The following is a 22,167-nucleotide window of genomic DNA, read 5'->3' as shown; positions in this document are numbered from 1 at the left end:
AGGACAGACCGAGACATCTGGGTTTTTACTTCCATTGAAAGCAATGAAAGTAAGGAGGACAGACCGAGACATCTGGGTTTTTACTTCCATTGAAAGCAATGACAGTAAGGAGGACAGACCGAGACATCTGGGTTTTTACTTCCATTGAAAGCAATGAAAGTAAGGAGGACAGACCGAGACATCTGGGTTTTTACTTCCATTGAAAGCAATGAAAGTAAGGAGGACAGACCGAGACATCTGGGTTTTTACTTCCATTGAAAGCAATGAAAGTAAGGAGGACAGACCGAGACATCTGGGTTTTTACTTCCATTGAAAGCAATGACAGTAAGGAGGACAGACCGAGACATCTGGGTTTTTACTTCCATTGAAAGCAATGAAAGTAAGGAGGACAGACCGAGACATCTGGGTTTTTACTTCCATTGAAAGCAATGACAGTAAGGAGGACAGACCGAGACAACTGGGTTTTACTTCCATTGAAAGCATGGGTTTTTACTATCATTGAAAGCAATGAAGTAATGAGGACAGACCGAGACATCTGGGTTTTTACTTCCATTGAAAGCAAATGACAGTAAGGAGGACAGACCGAGACATCTGGGTTTTTTACTTCCATTGAAAGCAATGAAAAGGTAAGGAGGACAGACGGAGACATCTGGGTTTTTACTTCATTGAAAGCAATGAAAGTAAGGAGGACAGACCGAGACATCTGGTTTTTTACTTCCATTGAAAGCAATGAAAGTAAGGAGGACAGACCGAGACATCTGGGTTTTTTAACTTCCATTGAATGCAATGACAGTAAGGGAGGACAGACCGAGACATCTGGGTTTTTACTTCCATTGAAAGCAATGAAAAGTAAGGAGGACAGACCGAGACATCTGGGTTTTACTTCCATTGAAAGCAATGACAGTAAGGAGGACAGACCGAGACATCTGGGTTTTTACTTCCATTGAAAGCAATGAAAGTAAGGAGGACAGACCGAGACATCTGGGTTTTTACTTCCATTGAAAGCAATGAAAGTAAGGAGGACAGACCGAGACATCTGGGTTTTTACTTCCATTGAAAGCAATGAAAGTAAGGAGGACAGACCGAGACATCTGGGTTTTTACTTCCATTGAAAGCAATGAAAGTAAGGAGGACAGACCGAGACATCTGGGTTTTTACTTCCATTGAAAGCAATGACAGTAAGGAGGACAGACCGAGACATCTGGGTTTTTACTTCCATTGAAAGCAATGAAAGTAAGGAGGACAGACCGAGACATCTGGGTTTTTACTTCCATTGAAAGCAATGAAAGTAAGGAGGACAGACCGAGACATCTGGGTTTTTACTTCCATTGAAAGCAATGACAGTAAGGAGGACAGACCGAGACATCTGGGTTTTTACTTCCATTGAAAGCAATGAAAGTAAGGAGGACAGACCGAGACATCTGGGTTTTTACTTCCATTGAAAGCAATGAAAGTAAGGAGGACAGACCGAGACATCTGGGTTTTTACTTCCATTGAAAGCAATGAAAGTAATGAGGACAGACCGAGACATCTGGGTTTTTACTTCCATTGAAAGCAATGAAAGTAAGGAGGACAGACCGAGACATCTGGGTTTTTACTTCCATTGAAAGCAATGAAAGTAAGGAGGACAGACCGAGACATCTGGGTTTTTACTTCCATTGAAAGCAATGAAAAGTAAGGAGGACAGACTGAGACATCTGGGTTTTTACTTCCATTGAAAGCAATGAAAGTAAGGAGGACAGACCGAGACATCTGGGTTTTTACTTCCATTGAAAGCAATGAAAGTAAGGAGGACAGACCGAGACATGTGGGTTTTTACTTCCATTGAAAGCAATGAAAGTAAGGAGGACAGACCGAGACATCTGGGTTTTTACTTCCATTGAAAGCAATGAAAGTAATGAGGACAGACCGAGACATCTGGGTTTTTACTTCCATTGAAAGCAATGACAGTAAGGAGGACAGACCGAGACATCTGGGTTTTTACTTCCATTGAAAGCAATGAAAAGTAAGGAGGACAGACTGAGACATCTGGGTTTTTACTTCCATTGAAAGCAATGAAAGTAAGGAGGACAGACCGAGACATCTGGGTTTTTACTTCCATTGAAAGCAATGAAAGTAAGGAGGACAGACCGAGACATCTGGGTTTTTACTTCCATTGAAAGCAATGACAGTAAGGAGGACAGACCGAGACATCTGGGTTTTTACTTCCATTGAAAGCAATGAAAAGTAAGGAGGACAGACCGAGACATCTGGGTTTTTACTTCCATTGAAAGCAATGACTGTAAGGAGGACAGACCGAGACATCTGGGTTTTTACTTCCATTGAAAGCAATGACAGTAAGGAGGACAGACCGAGACATCTGGGTTTTTACTTCCATTGAAAGCAATGAAAGTAAGGAGGACAGACCGAGACATCTGGGTTTTTACTTCCATTGAAAGCAATGAAAGTAAGGAGGACAGACCGAGACATCTGGGTTTTTACTTCCATTGAAAGCAATGAAAGTAAGGAGGACAGACCGAGACATCTGGGTTTTTACTTCCATTGAAAGCAATGAAAGTAAGGAGGACAGACCGAGACATCTGGGTTTTTACTTCCATTGAAATCAATGAAAGTAAGGAGGACAGACCGAGACATCTGGGTTTTTACTTCCATTGAAAGCAATGAAAGTAAGGAGGACAGACCGAGACATCTGGGTTTTTACTTCCATTGAAAGCAATGAAAGTAAGGAGGACAGACCGAGACATCTGGGTTTTTACTTCCATTGAAAGCAATGACAGTAAGGAGGACAGACCGAGACATCTGGGTTTTTACTTCCATTGAAAGCAATGACAGTAAGGAGGACAGACCGAGACATCTGGGTTTTTACTTCCATTGAAAGCAATGAAAGTAAGGAGGACAGACCGAGACATCTGGGTTTTTACTTCCATTGAAAGCAATGAAAGTAAGGAGGACAGACCGAGACATCTGGGTTTTTACTTCCATTGAAAGCAATGACAGTAAGGAGGACAGACCGAGACATCTGGGTTTTTACTTCCATTGAAAGCAATGACAGTAAGGAGGACAGACCGAGACATCTGGGTTTTTACTTCCATTGAAAGCAATGAAAGTAAGGAGGACAGACTGAGCAATGGAAGTAAAACCCGGATGTCTGAATCAGTCCTCCATTTTCTGGACCCATATGGTAACCATACCTTTGATCCCCGTCTCTTCGCCCTGCCTTCGGTGTCTGACCTTCTAAAAGTATCGGTAGTTAATGAAAGAGTGTGAGCACCTAAGAACATAAGAACTGCCTTACTGGGACAGATTACTACTATTACTATGAATTATTTCTATAGCGCTACTAGACGTACGCAGCACTATACAGAGTCACAAAGGAGACAGTCCCTACTACAAAGAGCTTACAAACTAAACATACAAGACAGACAAATAGGATGTCACAGATACAGTTAAGGGGAACGGTTAATCTGAAGGTCCATAAAAGTCCTGTATCCTGTTTCCAACAGTGGCCAACCGAGGTCACAAGTACCTGGCAAGATCCTAAAGAGTAAAACAGATTTATGCTGATTTAACCTAGGAATAAGCAGTGAATTTCCCCACATCAGTCTCAATAATGGCTTTTGGATTGAACCCAGAACCTCATGGCGCTGATGCTGTCGCTCTAATCACTGAAAGGATAGTCCTGGTGTGAGACTAAACCCACCTGAGCCAAGTCAGTTCAGGAACTCACTCATGGTATTACGGTCTTAGGAGCCAGCTCTGTGGGTGCAATGTGTGATGTGCATGCCCAAGATCAGGTGTTCTCAATCCAGTCGTCAGGACACACCCAGGCTGTTGGGTTTTCAGGACATCCAAAATGTATGTATATATGTGAAAAAAATTTGCATCTACCACCGCTATTGTAGGCAAATCTAACTCATGAATATTCATTGTGGCTCCATCACTGTGTCCAGGGTAGGGTAGTTTGTGTTGCATTTACCAGTCTCAAGTCATTTTGAAAAGTTGGCTCCTATAATTACAACGCAGGGTCTCTGGGTTGCAATCTGCAAGTAAGATTCAGAGGTAACAGCTAAGTATTGTGAAAATGACATTTCAAAGCTGTTGTCAATGTTTAACCAGTTTCTGCTGAGTTATGAAATGCCCAAAGACCAGGAAACCGACATAAGATCAATCTTCTTTATTGTGTCAAAGACTATGAGCTGTAATTTACCAGGAAGAGAGAAAATGTCTAACCCTCTCTCACGGCTCACATTCCATCCCAGCTTTTATACTCACCCCATTGCTTACCCTCAGCCCTACTCCCCACAATCATGCCCACATGCTCCCACTTAATTCCACCCTTATCCCAGCACCCTACCCCCATTCAGTTCCACCCCCTACCTCCACTCCCCACATTCATTCTGTTTCCCATTCCACTTTACGATTGCTTACGGCGCCCCCACCCTCATCCCCACGCCCACTCTCTCAATTCCACTCTATTTCACACTAGTCCCACCGCTCACACTCACTCCACAACCCAAACGTTCCCACTTAATCCTGTACTTACCCCATTGCCCACAAACAGTCCATTCTCCGTGTCCTATACTCACCCATCCCATATCTTGTTCCATACTCCCTCCCCTCCCCTCCATGCTTCTCTCACATTGTTCTCCCTCTATTTATCGCTTTCACTTTTTTTTTTTGTTTCAATATTTTTTTGCTCAAAGAAAGTTAGATAACATCAGTGAGGAGAATTAGAACATAAGAACATAAGAAATGCCTTCACCGAATCAGACCTTTGGTCCATCTAGTCCGGTGACCCGCACACGCGGAGGCCAAGACAGGTGTTCCCCGATGAAGACCTTGTTTACCCGTATCCCTCAATGTGATTTGCAAGAAGGTGTGCATCCAACTTGCCCTTGAAACCCAGAATGTTGGTCTCTGTCACAACTTCCTCCGGGAGAGCATTCCAAGCGTCCACCACTCGCTGTGTGAAACAGAACTTCCTGGTATTTGTCCTGGGCCTGTTGCCTCTCAATTTCAGTCCATGACCTCTTGTCCGATTCACATTTGACAACGTGAATAACGATGTTTCTTGCTCTATTTTGTCGAATCCTTTTAGTATTTTAAAAGTCTCTATCATATCCCCTCGCATCCTTCTCTTCTCAGGGGTGAACAAGCCCAGTTTTCTGAGGCGTTCTTTGTAGCTCAAATTTTCCATACCTATTACTAGCTTCGTGGCTTGCCTCTACACCCTCTCCAGCAGGGTCACATCCTTCTTTAGGTAGGGAGACCAGTGTTGGACACAGTACTCCAGGTGTGGTCTGACCATTGCTCTGTAAAGCGGTATTATGACGTCCGCCGATCTACTCAGCTTAACAAAATAGTTCTTCAGTTTAATATTTTTAAATATTATATTCCTCTCTCCTATCCCACCCAACTCCTTTCCCACCTTTAATTTGTCATCATATTTTTATTCATGCCCCTATTGTGGTTTGTTTGTTTTTTCTGGGGTTGAGAGGTGATATGTGGAGCCACCGAGCCCCTCTTGCTCTTTTCTCCAGTGGTGCGAGGTCATATGCTGGGGTTGCCGGACTCCTCTTTGTATTCTCTGGGGGGGGGGTGTTATATATTGAGAGATTGTTAGCTTAGTTCTGTTTTGTGTTTTATGAAAATTGTCATGGATGTGAAAGGCAGCTATAAGAACATAAGAATTGCCGCTGCTGGGTCAGACCAGTGGTCCATTGTGAGTCCGCTCACATGGCGGCCCTCTGGTCAAAGACCAGCGCCCTAACTGAGACTAGCCCTACCAGCGTACGTCCTTGTTCAGTAGGAACTTGTCTAACTTTGTCTTGAATCCCTGGAGAGTGTCTTCCCCTATAACAGATTCCGGAAGAGCTTTCCAGTTTTCTACCAGTTCAGGCCAAAGCCACAGGGTTTGTGGTCTTATTAACTGGTTCTGTTTTCAACGTTGAGGACATTTTCATGAATGTTTCAGGCAACTGGACCATTCGTTTGGCTCATAGTGACAAGACTTTGGATTGACTACTGTCACTCCTATTAGAGTATGACCTGAGAAAGGAATGGATGACAAGGCAAAGCTTATTTTATTTTGTTTCATGCATCCTGGAGGTCATGTGACTGCTTTTGCCTCATGTTTTTTGGTCCACAATAACTTGCTGCTTCAGTCTCAAAATATCACAAAGTCTGTGCTACTCAAAATATTTTTGATGGAATTTGCAGTTCTACACCATATAACGTCAGTCTGTGTAAAACTCTGAAGGACAGATTTTGGAAAGGGAGGTAGCGATATGAGCTTAAGTTTCTTCACATCAGTACAGAAAAAAGGAGATGTAGTAAATGTTATACAGTAGGTAACATCTTGGTCTCTTTCTGTGACATCATTCAGCACAAACAGTGAGCACATAAACCTTGGCTTAGAGTACATATTGTACTAATGTTTGGCCCATGAGTGGTCAGCCTTGGTTCTCAGCCTCAATCTAGTCAGGTTTTCAGGGTTTCTCCAATGAAAATGCATTAGGTTATAAGAACATAAAAATAGCTATACTGGGTCAGACCAATGGTCCATCAAGCCCAGCAGCCCGTTCTCACGGTGGTCAAGCCAGGTCACTAGTACCTGGCCAAAACCCAAAGAATAGCAACATTCCATGCTACTGATCCAGGGCGAGCAGAGGCTTCCCTCATGTCTTAATAACAGACTATGGACTTTTCCTCCAGGAATTTGTCCAAACCTTTCTTAAAAGCAGCTATGCTATTTGCTTTTACCCCAACCTCTGGCAACGCGTTCCAGAGCTTAACTATTTTCTGAGTGGAAAAACATTTCCTCCTATTGGTTTTAAAAGTGTTTCCCTGCAATTTCATCGAGAGCCTCCTAGTCTTTGTCATTTTTGACGGAGTGAAAAATCCATCCACTTGTACCCGTTCTATTCCACTCAGGATTTTGTGGACCAGTGTTCTTCAACCTTTTGACACCTATGGCACCGGTCCGCGAACTGGCAGTTGAAGAACACTGAGCTAAGTCGTGGGCCAGACCCCGCCCATCCTCACCCAATCTCCGCCCCATACCCCGCCCCCATATTAGTACTAATTGTAACACCATTTTTTCCATTCATTTTTCATATATACACACACAGAATATAATCGTATTAACAACACATAATGGTTAAACTACAAAATTAAACTACACAAAGCTCACTGTATGCTTCTCAATATTTATTCCTACCAGAACACAGATAAACCCATGTAAATACAGGACCAAAAACTAAAAGTTCTAATATATACAAACAAACCCTAAGATGCAAGACTCTGCATGCAGTACAACCCCAGAGGAAAAGAAACAAATGCATTTCTTCCTGAACAGACAGCAGATGTAAATCAATCACTAAATTAAAAAATAAAATCATTCCCCCTACCATTGTTGTCTCCCTCCCTCCATGCTTGCCTTGCCTTCTGGCTTGCCCCCTAGTGTTATCTTCAGGCCGGCTCCCTCTTCCTCAGTGCTGCAGTGCACCAAGCCATGGGCAGCGGTTTCTCGCATGTCCTGCGCCTCATCTGGAAGCCTTCCCTCTGACGTTGCAACATCAGAGAGAAGGCTTATGATTCAGGCACAGGAAGCGCGTAGGAGCCTATGCCCATGGCTTTGTGCACTGCAGCACTGAGGAAGAGGGAGCCGGCCCGAAGACAATACCACATTGATTGCACTGTGGACTGGCAGCTGAGGAGCACTGTCTGGGTTCCGATGCACGTGCCAGCCCTGTGGACCGGCAGGAAATTTCTGTGGACCGGCACTGGTCCACGGACTGGCGGTTGAAGAACACTGTTGTAGACTTCAATCATATCTCCCCTCAGCTTTCTCTTTTGCAAGCTGAAGAGCCCTAACCTTTTTAGTCTTTCCTTATGCACTGCAAATAGATCTCATGCATATTTGTTGTGGAAATCCTGAAAACCTGACTTGGTGAGGGCCAAGGTTGGACACTCCTGATTTATCTCATATACTGAATACCCTGCTATAAATGTCACCACATGTTTAGTGGCTTATTTAGGAGTTATGAGAAGATTTCAGAAAAGAAATGTGCTTGGGGCACCATTAAAAATTGTAGATAAGAGATGTTGGATAGGTATATTTTTACTGTTAACGAGAAGAAATGTTCTTTGAATTGCTCAAGGATGTTTTATGTTTTTTGCAGTTTACAAATTGCAATTTTGAAAATCTTAATAAAGGGCTTTTACTAAGCTGCGGTTAGCACTAACGCATGCAGCAAAAAAGGGCTTACTGCAGGACACAGTGATTTTTGCAAGTATGCATGCTACCCCCATACTACAAAATCAAATTTATTTTTAGTGCTAGGGGTGGAAAGTGGGTATGTTCTATGTCAGTGGTCTCAAACTCACGGCCCGGGGGCCACATGTGGCCCGCCAGGCACTATTTTGCGGCCCGTGGTTTGTACTAGTGCTGCCCACTCTTTGCAGCATCCTCCAGCTTCCCCCCTGGCCTTCCGCCCTTACCTTCAGATAATTACCACAGCCTGCAGAGAGGATCGCCAGTACTGTAGTGATCCTTGCAGGCTGCCGTTGTCCTCAGCAGCACGTTCCCTTTGCCATAATCCTGCTCCTGATATCAGAGGAGGGGTGGGACCACGGCAGAGGGAACGTGCTGCGTAGGCCGATGGCAGCCTGCAAGGAACGCTACAGCACTGGTGATCCTCTCTGCAGGCTGCGATAATTAGCTGAAACTAAGACCAAGAGGCCAGGGAGGAAGCTGGAGGATGCTGCAAAGAAGGGGGGGGGGGAACATGCAGGCCTTCGGTGGGAGGGGGGAGAAGATTTATAAACTATAAAGAGTTTTACTTCATGCAAAATTGTCATTTCTTTAATAAGACATGAACTATTTTTTCTGCGGCCCTCCAAGTACCTACAAAACCAAAATATGGCCCTGCAAAGGGTTTGAGTTTGAGACCACTGTTCTATGTTAATTGGTTAGCAAAGCTACATTGCTCCATGCTAACTGATTAGCATAAGGTCTTACAGCCTACATAATGGGGAAAATAGAAAAATGTGCCATTTTATTCTGGCAGTAAAAGTGGCCTTAGTGTGCTGGAATGCACTATAGCCACTTTTTACTGCAGTTTGGTAAAAAGGCCCCAAAGGGATTTCAACAAAAAATGAAATATTCTACAGTGATATCACAATCTCAATTTATAGAAGGCCATTTAAAACTAATTTTTTAGCATGAGACGTTAAATGTCAATTTACTGTAGAATCTAATATAACTCCTAAGTATCGTATCTCTTTTGTCACTCACCAACACATGCTCTGGATTACAATAGTAGGCCTTGTCCGCGATATAAAAATTCTGCATTGTCCTGTAGTTTAGACTCAAACCATGTAATCTGAGTTAATTAAAAATATTTTGTAGAGCTAAAGAATCAACAACATCAGTCTGGCATGGAAGAGAAAGCATTATGTCATCTGTATATATCAAGGGTCTCAAAGTCCCTCCTTAAGGGCCGCAATCCAGTCGGGTTTTCAGGATTTCCCCAATGAATATGCATGAGATCTATGTGCATGCACTGCTTTCAATGCATATTCATTGGGGAAATCCTGAAAACCCAACTGGATTGCAGCCCTCAAGGAGGGACTTTGAGATCCCTGGTATATATGTATATGGAAAGATAACCCTAGATTGAATATACAGTAATATCATACAGTGGATACATATACAAGTTAAAAATATATGAGGGTTGATTCATAAGTCATGACAACTATTTTTATCTTTCAAAAATGCGCCAAAACTGGAAATCTAATATATACATTTGAAAGTGTGTGACATGTTCATCTTAATGTTTCCACCAAATGAGAGATGAGTGCAGTGGTCTCTGGAAGGGGAGAAGCAAAAAACATGGCATTTGAAATCAACATTTATTAACCAAGAAGTAATAAATGTTAGCTGTTTCACTAAACCAGGCACATAATCAGCTTGAGTGTGACATGTTTAACTGTTTAACATCCTTCAAAGTGTTGTCATGTAGGATTATGGCATTTGCAACAGTTCTGGATCTTTCTGTACTGCACAGTGCAGGTCGAGGGTAGTGTACATTCACAGTGTGTCCCTCGTGAACTGAATGACACACAAGACAACCTGGGAGACTACTTTCAAGGAATTTAAGAGTTAAACACTTTGTGCTTGTACTTTGTTATTCATGTTGTACATCAGGGCTGCCCAAGTCCGGTCCTCGAGATCTACTGGCAGGCCAGGTTTTCAGGATATCCACAATGAATATGCATGAGAGAGATTTCCATACCAAGAAGGCAATGCAGCCAAATCTTTCTCATGCATATTCATTGTGGATATCCAGAAAACCTGGCCTGCCAGTAGATTTCGAGGACCGGACTTGGGCAGCCCTGTTGTACACTGTTTGCCATAATAAAACCAGAGACCACTGCACTCATCTCTCATCTGTTGGCAGCATTAAGAAATACAAGTCACTTTTTGGTTGGTGAACATGTGCACCACTTACAGATATGAAAGAATTAATGCAGAGTGGGGATTTAATGGTATATTTAATAAAGTTTGGAGCCCATTGACTAAATTTGTAAAATTATAATAATGTATATATATCTTATCTTTCCTTTTGTTCATTCACCTTTACACATCCATGGGGGGTGGGGGGTTGGAGGGAGGGGAATAAATATTGATGGTGACATTTGGGTAACTTTATTCTTCATTTATACTATATATTATGTTATGATATTGTTATATGTAGGAAAACTGAAAATCTTGAATGATATATATATGTTACCTGTACAGATATTAGTGTAATGTATGTAATACCTACTGTTTGTTCATTTGTAAGACACTGTTTTAGATTAAAAATCAATAAAGATTTAAAAAAAATAAAAATAAAAAAAAATACATGTCACACACTTTCAAAACGTATATATTAGATTTCCAGTGTTGGCGCATATGCGAGAGAGAAAAGATAGTTGCCAAGACTTATGAATCAACCCTCTTATCACAGAAAACATAGAATCTTGCCTCATTACAATACATTCAGAGCAATCCAAATCATACCTCACCATCTATTACTTTCTCTCTAAGGGGTCCTTTTACTAAAATGTGGCAAAAAGTAGCTTTAGCATGCCCCTTATGCGGGTCTTTCCCTTGTGTCAAGGCCACTTTTCCCGTGACCAGAAAATGACTGATTTTCCAAATTAATAGCCAAGCACTAATTTCACCATAAGCATGCAGTCATAAAAAAAAAAAATTTAAACGCAAGTCTCCTCCACTTCCTATTTTGTAGGTGGTAAGGGTCCACGCTAATCAGTTACCACATGGCAATGCCCCATATGCTAACTCATTAGCGCTGTTATGCCCATTCTCTACCCCAGACACGCCCCTTGAAGAAAAATAGAAATGAGTTTTCCATGCACTCTGTGTGCACAAAAGAGCCCATTTACCACAGGACCTGAGCATATCCCACAGTAAGCGTTTTTTAAACTTGTGGCAAGCACATGCTAATGCTTACTGCAGTTCAGTAAAAGGACCCCTTTTATGGTCTACTCTAAAGCTTGTACTTCTAAACACAAAATGATGATTCTTTATTGTTCCAGAATACTGATTCAAAGTCATCCAATAAAGGAGCAAGCATTCAGCTTGGAGAAGGATCCAGTGATGCCCTGCAGCTGTCAACTAGCCTTCAGTTTCTTGAGGATGACCTTGAATCTTCTTCTTTACCTGATCTCAGTGAGGATCAGCCTTTTGATATTCTTCAAAAATCCCTGCAGGAGGCCAACATTACAGAACAGAATTTGGCAGAAGAAGCCTATTTGGATGCCAGCATAGGTTCCAACCAACAGTTTACACAATCTCAGCTTCATCCTTCCTCCTCAACGCCCTTTACTCAGGCTTCGAATGTTTGTAACTACTCAGGTCAGACACTGCATCCCATTGGACTTACTCATGTGCCTGTTGTACAGCATCCAGTTGGAGCATCTTTTGCAAGCAATACAGTTGGCGTACAACATGGTTTTATGCAACAGGTGGGAATTAGTGTTCCCAGTCAGCATTTGTCCAGTAGCAGCCAGATTAGTGGGTCTGGGCAAATACAGCTAATTGGTTCATTTAACAATCCGCCTTCTATGATGACCATTAATAACCTTGACGGATCTCAGATTATTCTGAAAGGCAATGGCCAGCAAGCATCGGCAAATATGAGCGGAGGACTGCTAGTTCACAGACAGACTCCTAATGGCAATCCAATGTTCGGAAACTCAAATTCAAGCCCAGCAGGACAGACAGTAACTGTTCCATTTGGCAATGCGAAATTTCAAACATCTTTGCCTGTCCATAACATTATTATACAGAGAGGTTTAGCTCCAAATGCTAATAAGATACCTATTAATATCCAACCAAAGCCTATTCAAATGGGTCAGCAAGCAGCCTACAGTGTGAATAATTTAGGAGTACAGCAGCATCATATACCGCAAGGAATTCCTTTTACTTCGGCCCACTCTCCTCAGAGTTCAGTAGTTGGTCCTCAGATGAATACCAATATTGCTAGCCAACAAAATGCGAGAAAATCAGTTACGCCACAGACGGTCGGCAATACAGGAGGTAACATTGTTATCCATTCTCCGATGGGGCAGCCTCACATGCATCAGAATCAGTTTTTGATTCCTGCAGGTCTCTCGGTAAATTCTAACTCAGTTCAACATGTCCAGGCAATAAATGGACAAATTCTTCAGACCCAACCAACGCATCTTGTTCCTAGTCAAGTTTCGGCTGATCATATGATGCTGAACAGGAACTCTACCAGCTTAGTCAGGGCTAATCAGCCCTATGCAGGACAGATGCTGAGCAACCAGAATGCTGCTGTACAACTAGTATCTGGTCCAGCGTTCCCAGGTCCTGGAAACCATGTTATAGTAAACCATGGAACATCTCAAATTGTTGGTGGACAGATGCCATTGCAGCAAGCATCTCCTACGTTATTACATTTATCACCCAATCAAAGCGGTATCTCTCAAGGTAGACCAAACTTCACTACATTATCAACTGGACAACCTTCAGTGCCCAATATGCCAGTACCTAACCGGTTCACTGTTGTCAGTTCTGGCACAGTACATCATAATTTGGGGCCACCTCTTCAGACTGTTGCATCAGAATCAAATTTTATTGGAGATCAACTTGTCCAGCAAAACAGAACCCAAGTTTCAGTTAGTGTATCACATCGTCTTCCAGTGCTCTCTTCCAAATCTGCGTACAGTCATGTGCCAGTCGCAGTAACACAGCAGCCGCATTCCTGTTGTCAGGTATGTCTAATTAAGTATGTTATTTCACAGGAGCTGCACTCACACTCATACAATATTGCATTTATGTCGTGAAATGTTAATATATTTTTTGCTAGACTTACTGTAGACCAGACTTGTCCAACCTTTTTCTATCAGGGGTCACATGTTATGTTTTGTAACATTTGGAGGGCCAAAACATGTACTGTTACATTTTGCCATATGCTTCGTAAAATTGTGGCAAAATTCAACAGTGTGATGTCCCCTCCCAGTCTCTCTCTCTGTCTTCTACTTGCATCCTTCATCCAGTCTACTTGCTGTCTCTTATGTACCTCCCACCCAGTCTCTTTCCCCTTACCTGGCTTCAGTTGCAGAACAATGGGCTTCCTGCTTCCCCAGTGTGACTGGGCTCTCTGCAAGTCTGAGCTGCATGGTGCCATAAGTTCAGGTAGACTTGAAACCGCGAGACCAATCCAAACTTATGGCACTGCTCAGCTCAAACTTACAGAGATCTGAGTCATGGTGGAGAGCAGGAACCTTGCCATAGGCACCAGCTCTGTGGGTGCTAGAGCACCCCCAATATTCTTTCTAGCACTGTCCAGACATCAGAGCTGAAATCTTCCCAATGTAGAGCTGCAGGGGAAAGCAGAAAGAAAGGCAGTATCTCTGTAGCTACTGCTCCCACCTTCCCCTGCAGCCCACTGGTCAGACATTCCTTAGCTAGCCAATAAGATGCAAAGGAAGCAGGACCAGCTGCAGGGGAAAGCAGGAAGAAAGGCAGTATCTCTGTAGCTACTGCTCCCACCTTCCCCTGCAGCTCGCTGGTCAGACATTCCTTAGCTAGCCAATATGAGGCAAAGGAAGCAGGACCAGTAACTTAGGAGACACCATTGGTCAGACAGCAGGGAAAAGCAGGACAAGGTTGGTGTCTGCTAAGCTACTGGTCTTGCCTTCCCTTGCAGCCTATTGGCTGGCTAAGGAATATCTGGCCAATGGGCTAAAAGCAGGGAACAGAGAAGAGCTGCAGTGTAGGTCAGTCAGGCTTCCTGCCTTAGGTGAATAGGGATGGAGGAGTTAAAGACCCCGATCGATTTTCAGAGGGTTGTGTTCGTAAGGAGCTAACTAAAATAAAGATAGACAAAGCAATGGGGCAGGATGGTGTACATCCTAGGGTGCTGAAGGAACTTAGGGAAGTTCTGGTAGCTCCGCTGACTGACCTTTTCGAGTCTCTAGAGTCAGGAGTGGTACCGGAGGACTGGCGAAGGGCGGATGTGATCCTTCTCCACAAAAGTGGAAGTAAGGAAGAAGTAGGGAATTACAGGCTGGTAAGTCTGACTTCTGTGGTAAGCAAATTAATGGAAACACTTTTAAAACAGAGAATGGTCAATTTTCTGGATTATAGGACCGGAGGCAACATGGATTCACTAGAAGTAGGTCTTGTCAGACAAATCTGATCAATTTCTTTGACTGGGTGACCAGAGAATTAGATAGAGGATATGTGCTAGATGTGGGGTATTTAGATTTTAGCAAAGCCTTTGACAGTGTTCCACGCAGACGTCTAATAAATAAACTGAGTGCCTTCGGGATGGGTCCCAAAGTGGACGGGCTGGGTCAAGAACTGGTTGAGTGGAAGGCAACAGAGGGTAGTGATCAATGGAGATAGCTCTGAGGAAAGGGATGTTACTAGTGGTGGGCCTCAAGGTTCTGTTCTTGGGCCTGTTCTTTTTAATATTTTTATAAATGATATTGCTGAAGGGTTGTTGGGTAAGATTTGCCTCTTTGCGGATGATACGAAAATCAGCAATAGAGTAGACATGCCGGATGGTGTGAATAACATGAAGAAAGACCTGGTGAAACTTGAAGAATGATCTGAAATTTGGCAGCTAAAATTTAATGCTAAGAAATGCAAGGCCATGGATTTGGGCTTCAAAAACCTGAGAGAATGGTACAGATTAGGGAGTGAAGAGCTTATGTGCATGACAGAAGAGCGGGACTTGGGTGTGATTGTATGTGATGATCTTAAGGTGGCCAAAAGATTGAAAAGGTGATGGCAAAAGCTAGAAGGATGCTAGGTTGCATAGGGAGAGGTATGGCCAGTAGGAAAAAGGAGGTATTGATGCCCTTGTATAAGACTTTGGTGAGAACTCATTTAGAATATTGTGTACAGTTCTGGAGGCCGCACCTTCAAAAAGATATAAAAAAGGATCGAGTTGGTCCAGAGGAAGGCTACTAAAATGGTGTGTGGTCTTCGTGATAAGACTTAAAGATCTCAATTTGTATACTTTGGAGGAAATGCGGGAGAGGGGCGATATGATAGAGACGTTTAAATACCTACTTAATATAAATGTGCATGAGTCAAGTCTCTTTCATTTGAAAGGAAACTCTGCAATGAGAGGGCTTAGGATGAAGTTAAGAGGTGATAGAATCCGGAGTAATCTAAGGAAATACTTTTTTACGGAAAGGGTGGTAGATGCATGGAACAGTCTCCCACAAGAGGTGGTGGAGACAGAGACTGTGTCTGAATTCAAAAGGGCCTGGGATAGGCGCGTGGATCTCTCAGAGAGAGAAAGAGATAATGGTTACTGCGGATGGGCAGACTAGATGGGCCATTTGGTCTTTTTCTGCCATCATGTTTCTATGTAAGTATTCAGGGAGGCAATGGGGAAGGAAAGAGTAAACACAGGCATTGAGAGTTAGAAAACATGGGTTATAAGGGGGAAGAGGTATGGAATGTAAAAGGGAGAATAGCTGAAGTGAATGCAAACTGGGGGGGGAATGGGTTATGATGCAAAGTGGATAAAGGATGCGATGAAGACAGGGAGAGGAACTGTGTGGCATTCAAAGAGCAGGGGACTGAAAGGGTTCTGAGAAGAGAGGATTAAGTTGGAGGGATGGAAGTGGCAGAAGAGGTGAAACTAGGAAGAAAACCAAAAAAAATCAAGAACAAGGAAAGAAAAGATAATTTTTGGAGGCATAGTTCGAATCTATCAGCTGCTCCCCACAGCTGAGTGAGCCCAAGAATCACTGGGTAGGAATATATCGCTAATTGAGCTGGGTCAGTTTTGGGTCTCTGCTCTTTTCTTCCAACAAGGGATAAAAAAAGGTATTTCATTAGGATGGGGAAAAGGAACGATGTTGTGGAAGCATGGAATTCCATGAACTGGAAATCTCCCTCTTAGAACTTACTTTAATAATAATAATAATAATAATAACTTTATTCTTATATCCCGCCTGTAATCTTGCGACTTCTAGGCGGTTTACAATAAACTAAACTGTATATACAATCAAGAGAAGTTTTACATACAGCGAGTTAGAGAGTATAGCAGTGTATCTCTCGTACAACTACTTAAAGAGTATAGCATTGTACATCTGATAACATTAGTAATGTTAACGTCAGTTTGTGTGTTGCAAGGCCAGGAAGTGCCAAGTTGTTTACACAGAAGTAGAAATGTTCCGTAAGTTGAATAGAGTGTTCATATTTAGTGAATAGGGGTTGGGGTTAACAGTTTGCACGTTTAGGTATGTGGTGGTGTTACGAGGGGGATTGCTGTTCCGGTTCGTTACCTAGGTATTTCAAGAATAGGTAAGTTTTTAGGTGTTTCCTGAATTCTTCATAGTTGTTTGTGTGCGCGATTAGTTTTTCTAGGTCTTTACCCCATATAGCTGCTTGATATGATAGCAGTTGTTGATGGTGTCTCTTATATTTGCACCCTCTAGCCGGTGGGGAGACAAATTTCATGTGTGTTTTTCTTTCATGTCTGTTGGTTAGGAATGAGAAGAGGTCTGTGATGTATTTTGGGGCTAGACCATTTAATACTTTGAAGCAGAGACATCCTAGTTTGAACTTCGTGCGCGCCTCCATCGGTAGCCAGTGTAGGAGTCGGTAGGAAGGGGTTATGTGATCAGACTTCTTCAGCCCGAAAATCATCCTGACTGCTGCATTTTGTATTAGTTGTAGTCTTTGCATTTGCTTCTGGGGGATTGTCAGATGGGTGATGTTGCAGTAGTCCAGGTGGTTTAATATTAGGGATTGTACTAGAATTCTGAAAGCTGAAGTGTGGAAGTACGCCTTAATGGACCTAAGTTTCCAGAGAGTGAAAAACCCTCTTTTGATTAAGGAGTCTATGTGGTCTTTCATGGTTAGTCCTTGGTCTAGTGTTACTCCTAGAATCTTCATCTTTGGTTGAATGGGGTAGTTTAGATTGTTAATGTGTAATGATATTGTCGTGTTTTGTGCGTGTGGCGAGGCTATGAAGAATTTAGTTTTTTCTGAATTGAGCTTCAGTTTGAAATCTGTGGTCCATTGATCCATCGTGTTTAGCGCTTCAGTTGCTGTTGGTGTGATTTCGGAGGGGGATGCTGTAAATGGGATTATGATTGTGAAGTCGTCTGCGTAGCTGAATACTTTTATGCCTTGCTGGGTTAGCTTTGTTCCTAGTGAAGCTATGTAGACGTTGAAGAGTAGTGGGGATAGTGGGGACCCTTGTGGAACGCCTGATGGGTTTCTCCATGTTTTAGAGAGATTGTAGTTGAAGCGAACTTGATAGGTGCGGGTCATAAGGAAACCTCGGAACCTCGAAACTTTCTCTTGGCAGCTCTGGTATTGAGGGGCTGTGATCAGGGATTGAACTGAAGGGGAATGGAGAGTAGCTCTTTTCCAATTCCTCGCAAAAATTTAAAAATATTATTCCCTACTATATACCATAGGAGGTAGAAATAGGAACTGGGCTATGTGAGCCTGAAAAAGTAGCAAAGCATGGGGGGCGCTCAAGATGGCATTAGAGTAAGATGCGTTAGAGGAGGCTTCCAAATTACTAAAAGAGATAAAATTTCCTTGTTGAATTTTCTTCTTTAACAATGCCTAAGCATAGAGGGAAACGGAGGGAAATTCCTCCTGTTCCCCCTGCAGCCTTCTTGCTGCGACAAACAGCAATAACAGCTTATGCTGTACCTTTTATGATGGCTGGATCTGCTGTTGGGCAGAGGAAGATGCCTGACCTGGACAACAAAGTTTGGTTGAGCCCCGGAATGGTGCGAGAATTGTCGGCACAGCAGCAGGAGGCGTTGGGTGTTGATTCATTGATAGCTCTTCTGGCGTCACCTTTGACCCTGGAAGAGATTGGTGACGGGACTAAATCGCGCGAGACAACGGCGCGCCGAAGAAAAGCACTATTTTAAAGGGCTCCGAAGGGGTGTGTGGTGTGGGGGGGAACCCCCCCACTTTACTTAACAGACATTGCGCTGGCGTTGTGGGGGTGTGGGGGGTTGTAACCCCCCACATTATACTTAAAACTGAACTTTTTCCCTAAAAAACAGGCAAAAAGTTCGGTTTCAAGTATAATGAGGGGGGTTACAACCCCCCCAAACCCCCCACAACGCCAGCACGATGTCTGTTAAGTAAAATAGGGGGGTTCCCCACCAACACCCCCCGTCGGAACCCTTTAAAATAGTGCTTTTCTTCGGCGCGCCGTCAACCTTGCGCTCAGTTGTCTGCCCTCAGTTGTCTGCGCACCATTGTCTCGCGCGATTGTGTCTATGAATCGATTTGGACTGCTGTAGGAGTGTCGAGTGAAATTATCCCTACTGGTGGAACGGCACTGCTGACGTATGCGACAGCGGCAGTGAGGCAGAAGAACCTAAGGAAGATCAAACGTCACTTGTTGGAGTAATTGCAACTAGTTTAACCGTCACAGTCCTCCCTCAAACCTCTAGTGAAGCCAGCAGTTGTGAATATGGAAGCACTATGGGGAGCCATTGAGATCTTATACCGGGTATGCTACATGCTTATTTTTTCTGTTAACAATTCTTCCACCCATATGAAAGGTATTGCAGAAAGAGTTCAACTGTCTCTAGGTCCCCTAATAATGACAAAGTTGGAGGGAGGTGGAGAAGGGGCATATTGTCTCAGAAACGCTTCCCCTTTTTATCAAACTGCACTAGAGGTTTTTAGCACACACCATCGAGGTAAGTGCACTGGAGAATGACACGGTGACAAAATTCATCACCGTTCCCGTCCCTGCGGATAACTGCGGGAAACCATCTTCATGTCATTCTTTAAGGAGAGAGGGAAGAATCGGAGTATGAATGGCTACAACCACTGACCCGCAAGCTTTGCTTTGAAGAATGCTGGTGTAGAAGGACTGAGGTTGAAACAGACACTACAGAATGACAGTCTCTGGTATCCAGAGCAGATATTGTGATGTCATAATGCCTCATTCCACCAGTGCCTAAGAGCCAATCACCTCAGTGATGTCACAATGGCTTCATTATCCTTGGCTCCCATAAGAATCAGAGTATGAATGGCCACAACCACTGACCCGCAAGCTTTGCTTTGAAGAATGCTGGTGTAGAAGGACTGAGATTGAAATAGATACTAGAAAATGACATGGGATTATTTCCCGTGGTTATCCGCGGGGACGGGAACGGTGATGAATTTTGTCACCATGTCATTCTCTACGTCTGACACTCATAGGAATTCTGTGAGTGTCAGAGCATTTACCGCACTGGCCCACGCTAAAAACCTCTAGCGTTGCTTGATAAAAGGGGCTGTCTGTATGTGTCTTGGTTTGACTGCCTGGCATGCCTCGTGTTTAATTGCTAAATCCTTGTTTTTGGCTCTTAGTAAAACTTTGCAACCATCTCCCAGATCCGAGAGACGTTTAAATACCTACGTAATGTAAACTCCACTCCCTGAACTGAATGATTGTTTCTTAGCTGTTGGAGCAATATCGTGTAGGTAGTGGTTTAGTATGAATGTATACTTCTGCTGGAATATATTTTCTCACTCGACATGTAATCTCTGAGGTTTCAAATTGTGATCCTTGCTGGGCTTCTAGAACTCAGGGTAAGCATGTGGCAAAGAATCTCATGTGGACTCTACAGCAGGGGTGTCAAACTCAATCACATAAGAGGCCGAAATCTAAAACACAGGCTAAGTTGTGGTCTGAATTTTTAATTAAGATACTTAAGGGCCCTTTTATTAAGGTACACTAACCAATTTAGCATGCACTAAATGTGCACCTTAAAAAAATGACTTTTCGTCTCTCTAACACCAGATCTGGCAGGATACACATTTCAAAAATGACATATTGTAATCACAAAACAGAAAATAAAATTATTTTTTCTATCTTTTGTTTTCTGGTCATTATTCAAATCATGTTGGTCCCAGGCTCTGGTTCTCTTCTGATAATTCGCTTGCCAGGATCTCCTGCTTATTTGCCGTTTTCTTCTTTCTCTGTGCTAACCATTCATCTTCCATCTCTGTCTGCCCCTTCCATTTCCCTTCCCTCCCACAAGCCTCAGATCCACCATCTCTCCTCCAGCATCTCTCCCTCCTTCCCCACCACACTAGGGTCCACCATCTCTCCCTTTCTCTCCCCAACTACCCTCCTTTCCAGTATCTCTACCCCCCTATCCCTTGTATCCAACTTCTCTCCCTTTCTGTTCCTTCCCTCCCTCCATCCCATTGTCCACCATCTCTCTTCCTCTCCTCTGTTTTTAGACCCATTATTTCTCCCCCCCCCAACCTCAGTCGGCATATGCACATCAGTTTGGACCCCTCCTTCCCTCCCTCCGTGTACTTCTACACCAGGGCCCGCCGCACCACCACCCCCCAAGGCCTGCATGTTTCCCCCTTCTTTACATTAGGGCCTGCCTTCTTTCTAGCATCTTCCGGCTTCCCGGTCTCACCTTCAAAGCAGCCTGGAGAGGATCGCCAGTCGACTATAGTGAACCTAGCAGGCTGCCGTCGACCTCTGCAGCACGTTCCCTCTGCCACGTTCCCGCCCCTCCTCTTGTCATACAGGACTGCGGCAGAGGGAACATGCTGCAGAGGTCGGCGATCCTCTGCAGGCTGCTTTGAAGGTGAGACCGGGAAGCCAGGATGGAGGGAGGGATGGAACAAAGGGCCAAATCACGGGCTAAATCTAATTACCCTGCAGGTCAAACTCTACAGGCAAAGAGTGGTCATTGGCCTGGAATCTGTGAGTACCAGAAGCAATCCCAGAAAACAAATGTGCCTTGAGCCAGGAAGAGCAGAGCAGGGAAATGATCCATGCCTGTGGGCAATAGGGAGTCTCAAATTAAAGATGAGTTCAACCTACCAAGGAAAGGAAGTATCACCTGTAGAGGAGAGTGGAAAGCAGTGAAGGGATGGGCGAGATAAACCTGCATCGAACAGGAACTGTTTAGGGAAAAGTGCATTGGAGATTCCTGGGGAGTGTAGAGAAATGAAGTCTGGGTCAAGGGGAAACGAGAAGCAAAACAGGCTAAAATATATCTAGGGAGTGGAGTAGGAAGAGAGCTATTAAACTCCCTTTTTTAGGGTTACCAGATTTCATCTGTAAAAAAATAAAAGAAGACGACACGTGGCCCCCATCCTGTTCTGCCCCCATCCCCACTCCCACTCGAACTTTGTCTCTTTTTTCCTGAGCTTGGGGCCTTCCAAAACCCAAACTGCTGGGTTTTGGGGGGAAAAAAAAAGCCCGGGCACCTGGACCGTTCTCTAAAAACAGGACATGTCTGGGTTTTCCTGGATATCTGGAAACCCTACCCTTCTCCCAAATATAAAACATCAAATTATGCCTGTGCAAAAGGAGAAAAAAATTAGAAAATGCAGAAGGAGGAGGAAGGGAGAAAAAGTTTCAAGTTTATTAGGATTTTATATACCGCCCATCAAGGTTATCTAAGTGGTTTTTACAATCAGGTACTCAAGCATTTTCCCTCTCTGTCCCGTGGGCTCACAATCTATCTAACGCACCTGGGGCTATGGAGGACTGAGTGACTTGCCCAGGGTCACAAGGAGCAGGCCGGGTTTGAACCCACAACCCCAGGGTGCTGAAGCTGTAGCTTCAACCACTGTGTGGTATAGTTGATGGGCTGAGG

At 43.6% G+C, this 22,167-nt stretch overlaps 1 protein-coding gene across 4 annotated transcripts in view; it reads left to right on the top strand.

The window, feature by feature from the left end:
• The window catches only part of BICRAL (BRD4 interacting chromatin remodeling complex associated protein like), a 127,474-nt gene that overhangs the window by 70,924 nt on the left and 34,383 nt on the right, over positions 1–22,167 (top strand). For all 4 annotated transcript variants that reach the window (XM_033938276.1, XM_033938273.1, XM_033938274.1 and 1 more), the window contains one exon: positions 11,608–13,308. In XM_033938276.1, coding sequence (XP_033794167.1) covers positions 11,608–13,308 — 1,701 coding nt within the window. The remainder of the gene's footprint in view (positions 1–11,607; positions 13,309–22,167) is intronic.

Source organism: Geotrypetes seraphini, chromosome 3 (assembly GCF_902459505.1).
Source record: "Geotrypetes seraphini chromosome 3, aGeoSer1.1, whole genome shotgun sequence".
In the NCBI taxonomy this organism is placed as follows: domain Eukaryota; kingdom Metazoa; phylum Chordata; class Amphibia; order Gymnophiona; family Dermophiidae; genus Geotrypetes; species Geotrypetes seraphini.
Note: the sequence above shows the minus strand (reverse complement) of the source record. Positions and strands in the feature narration are given on the sequence as shown.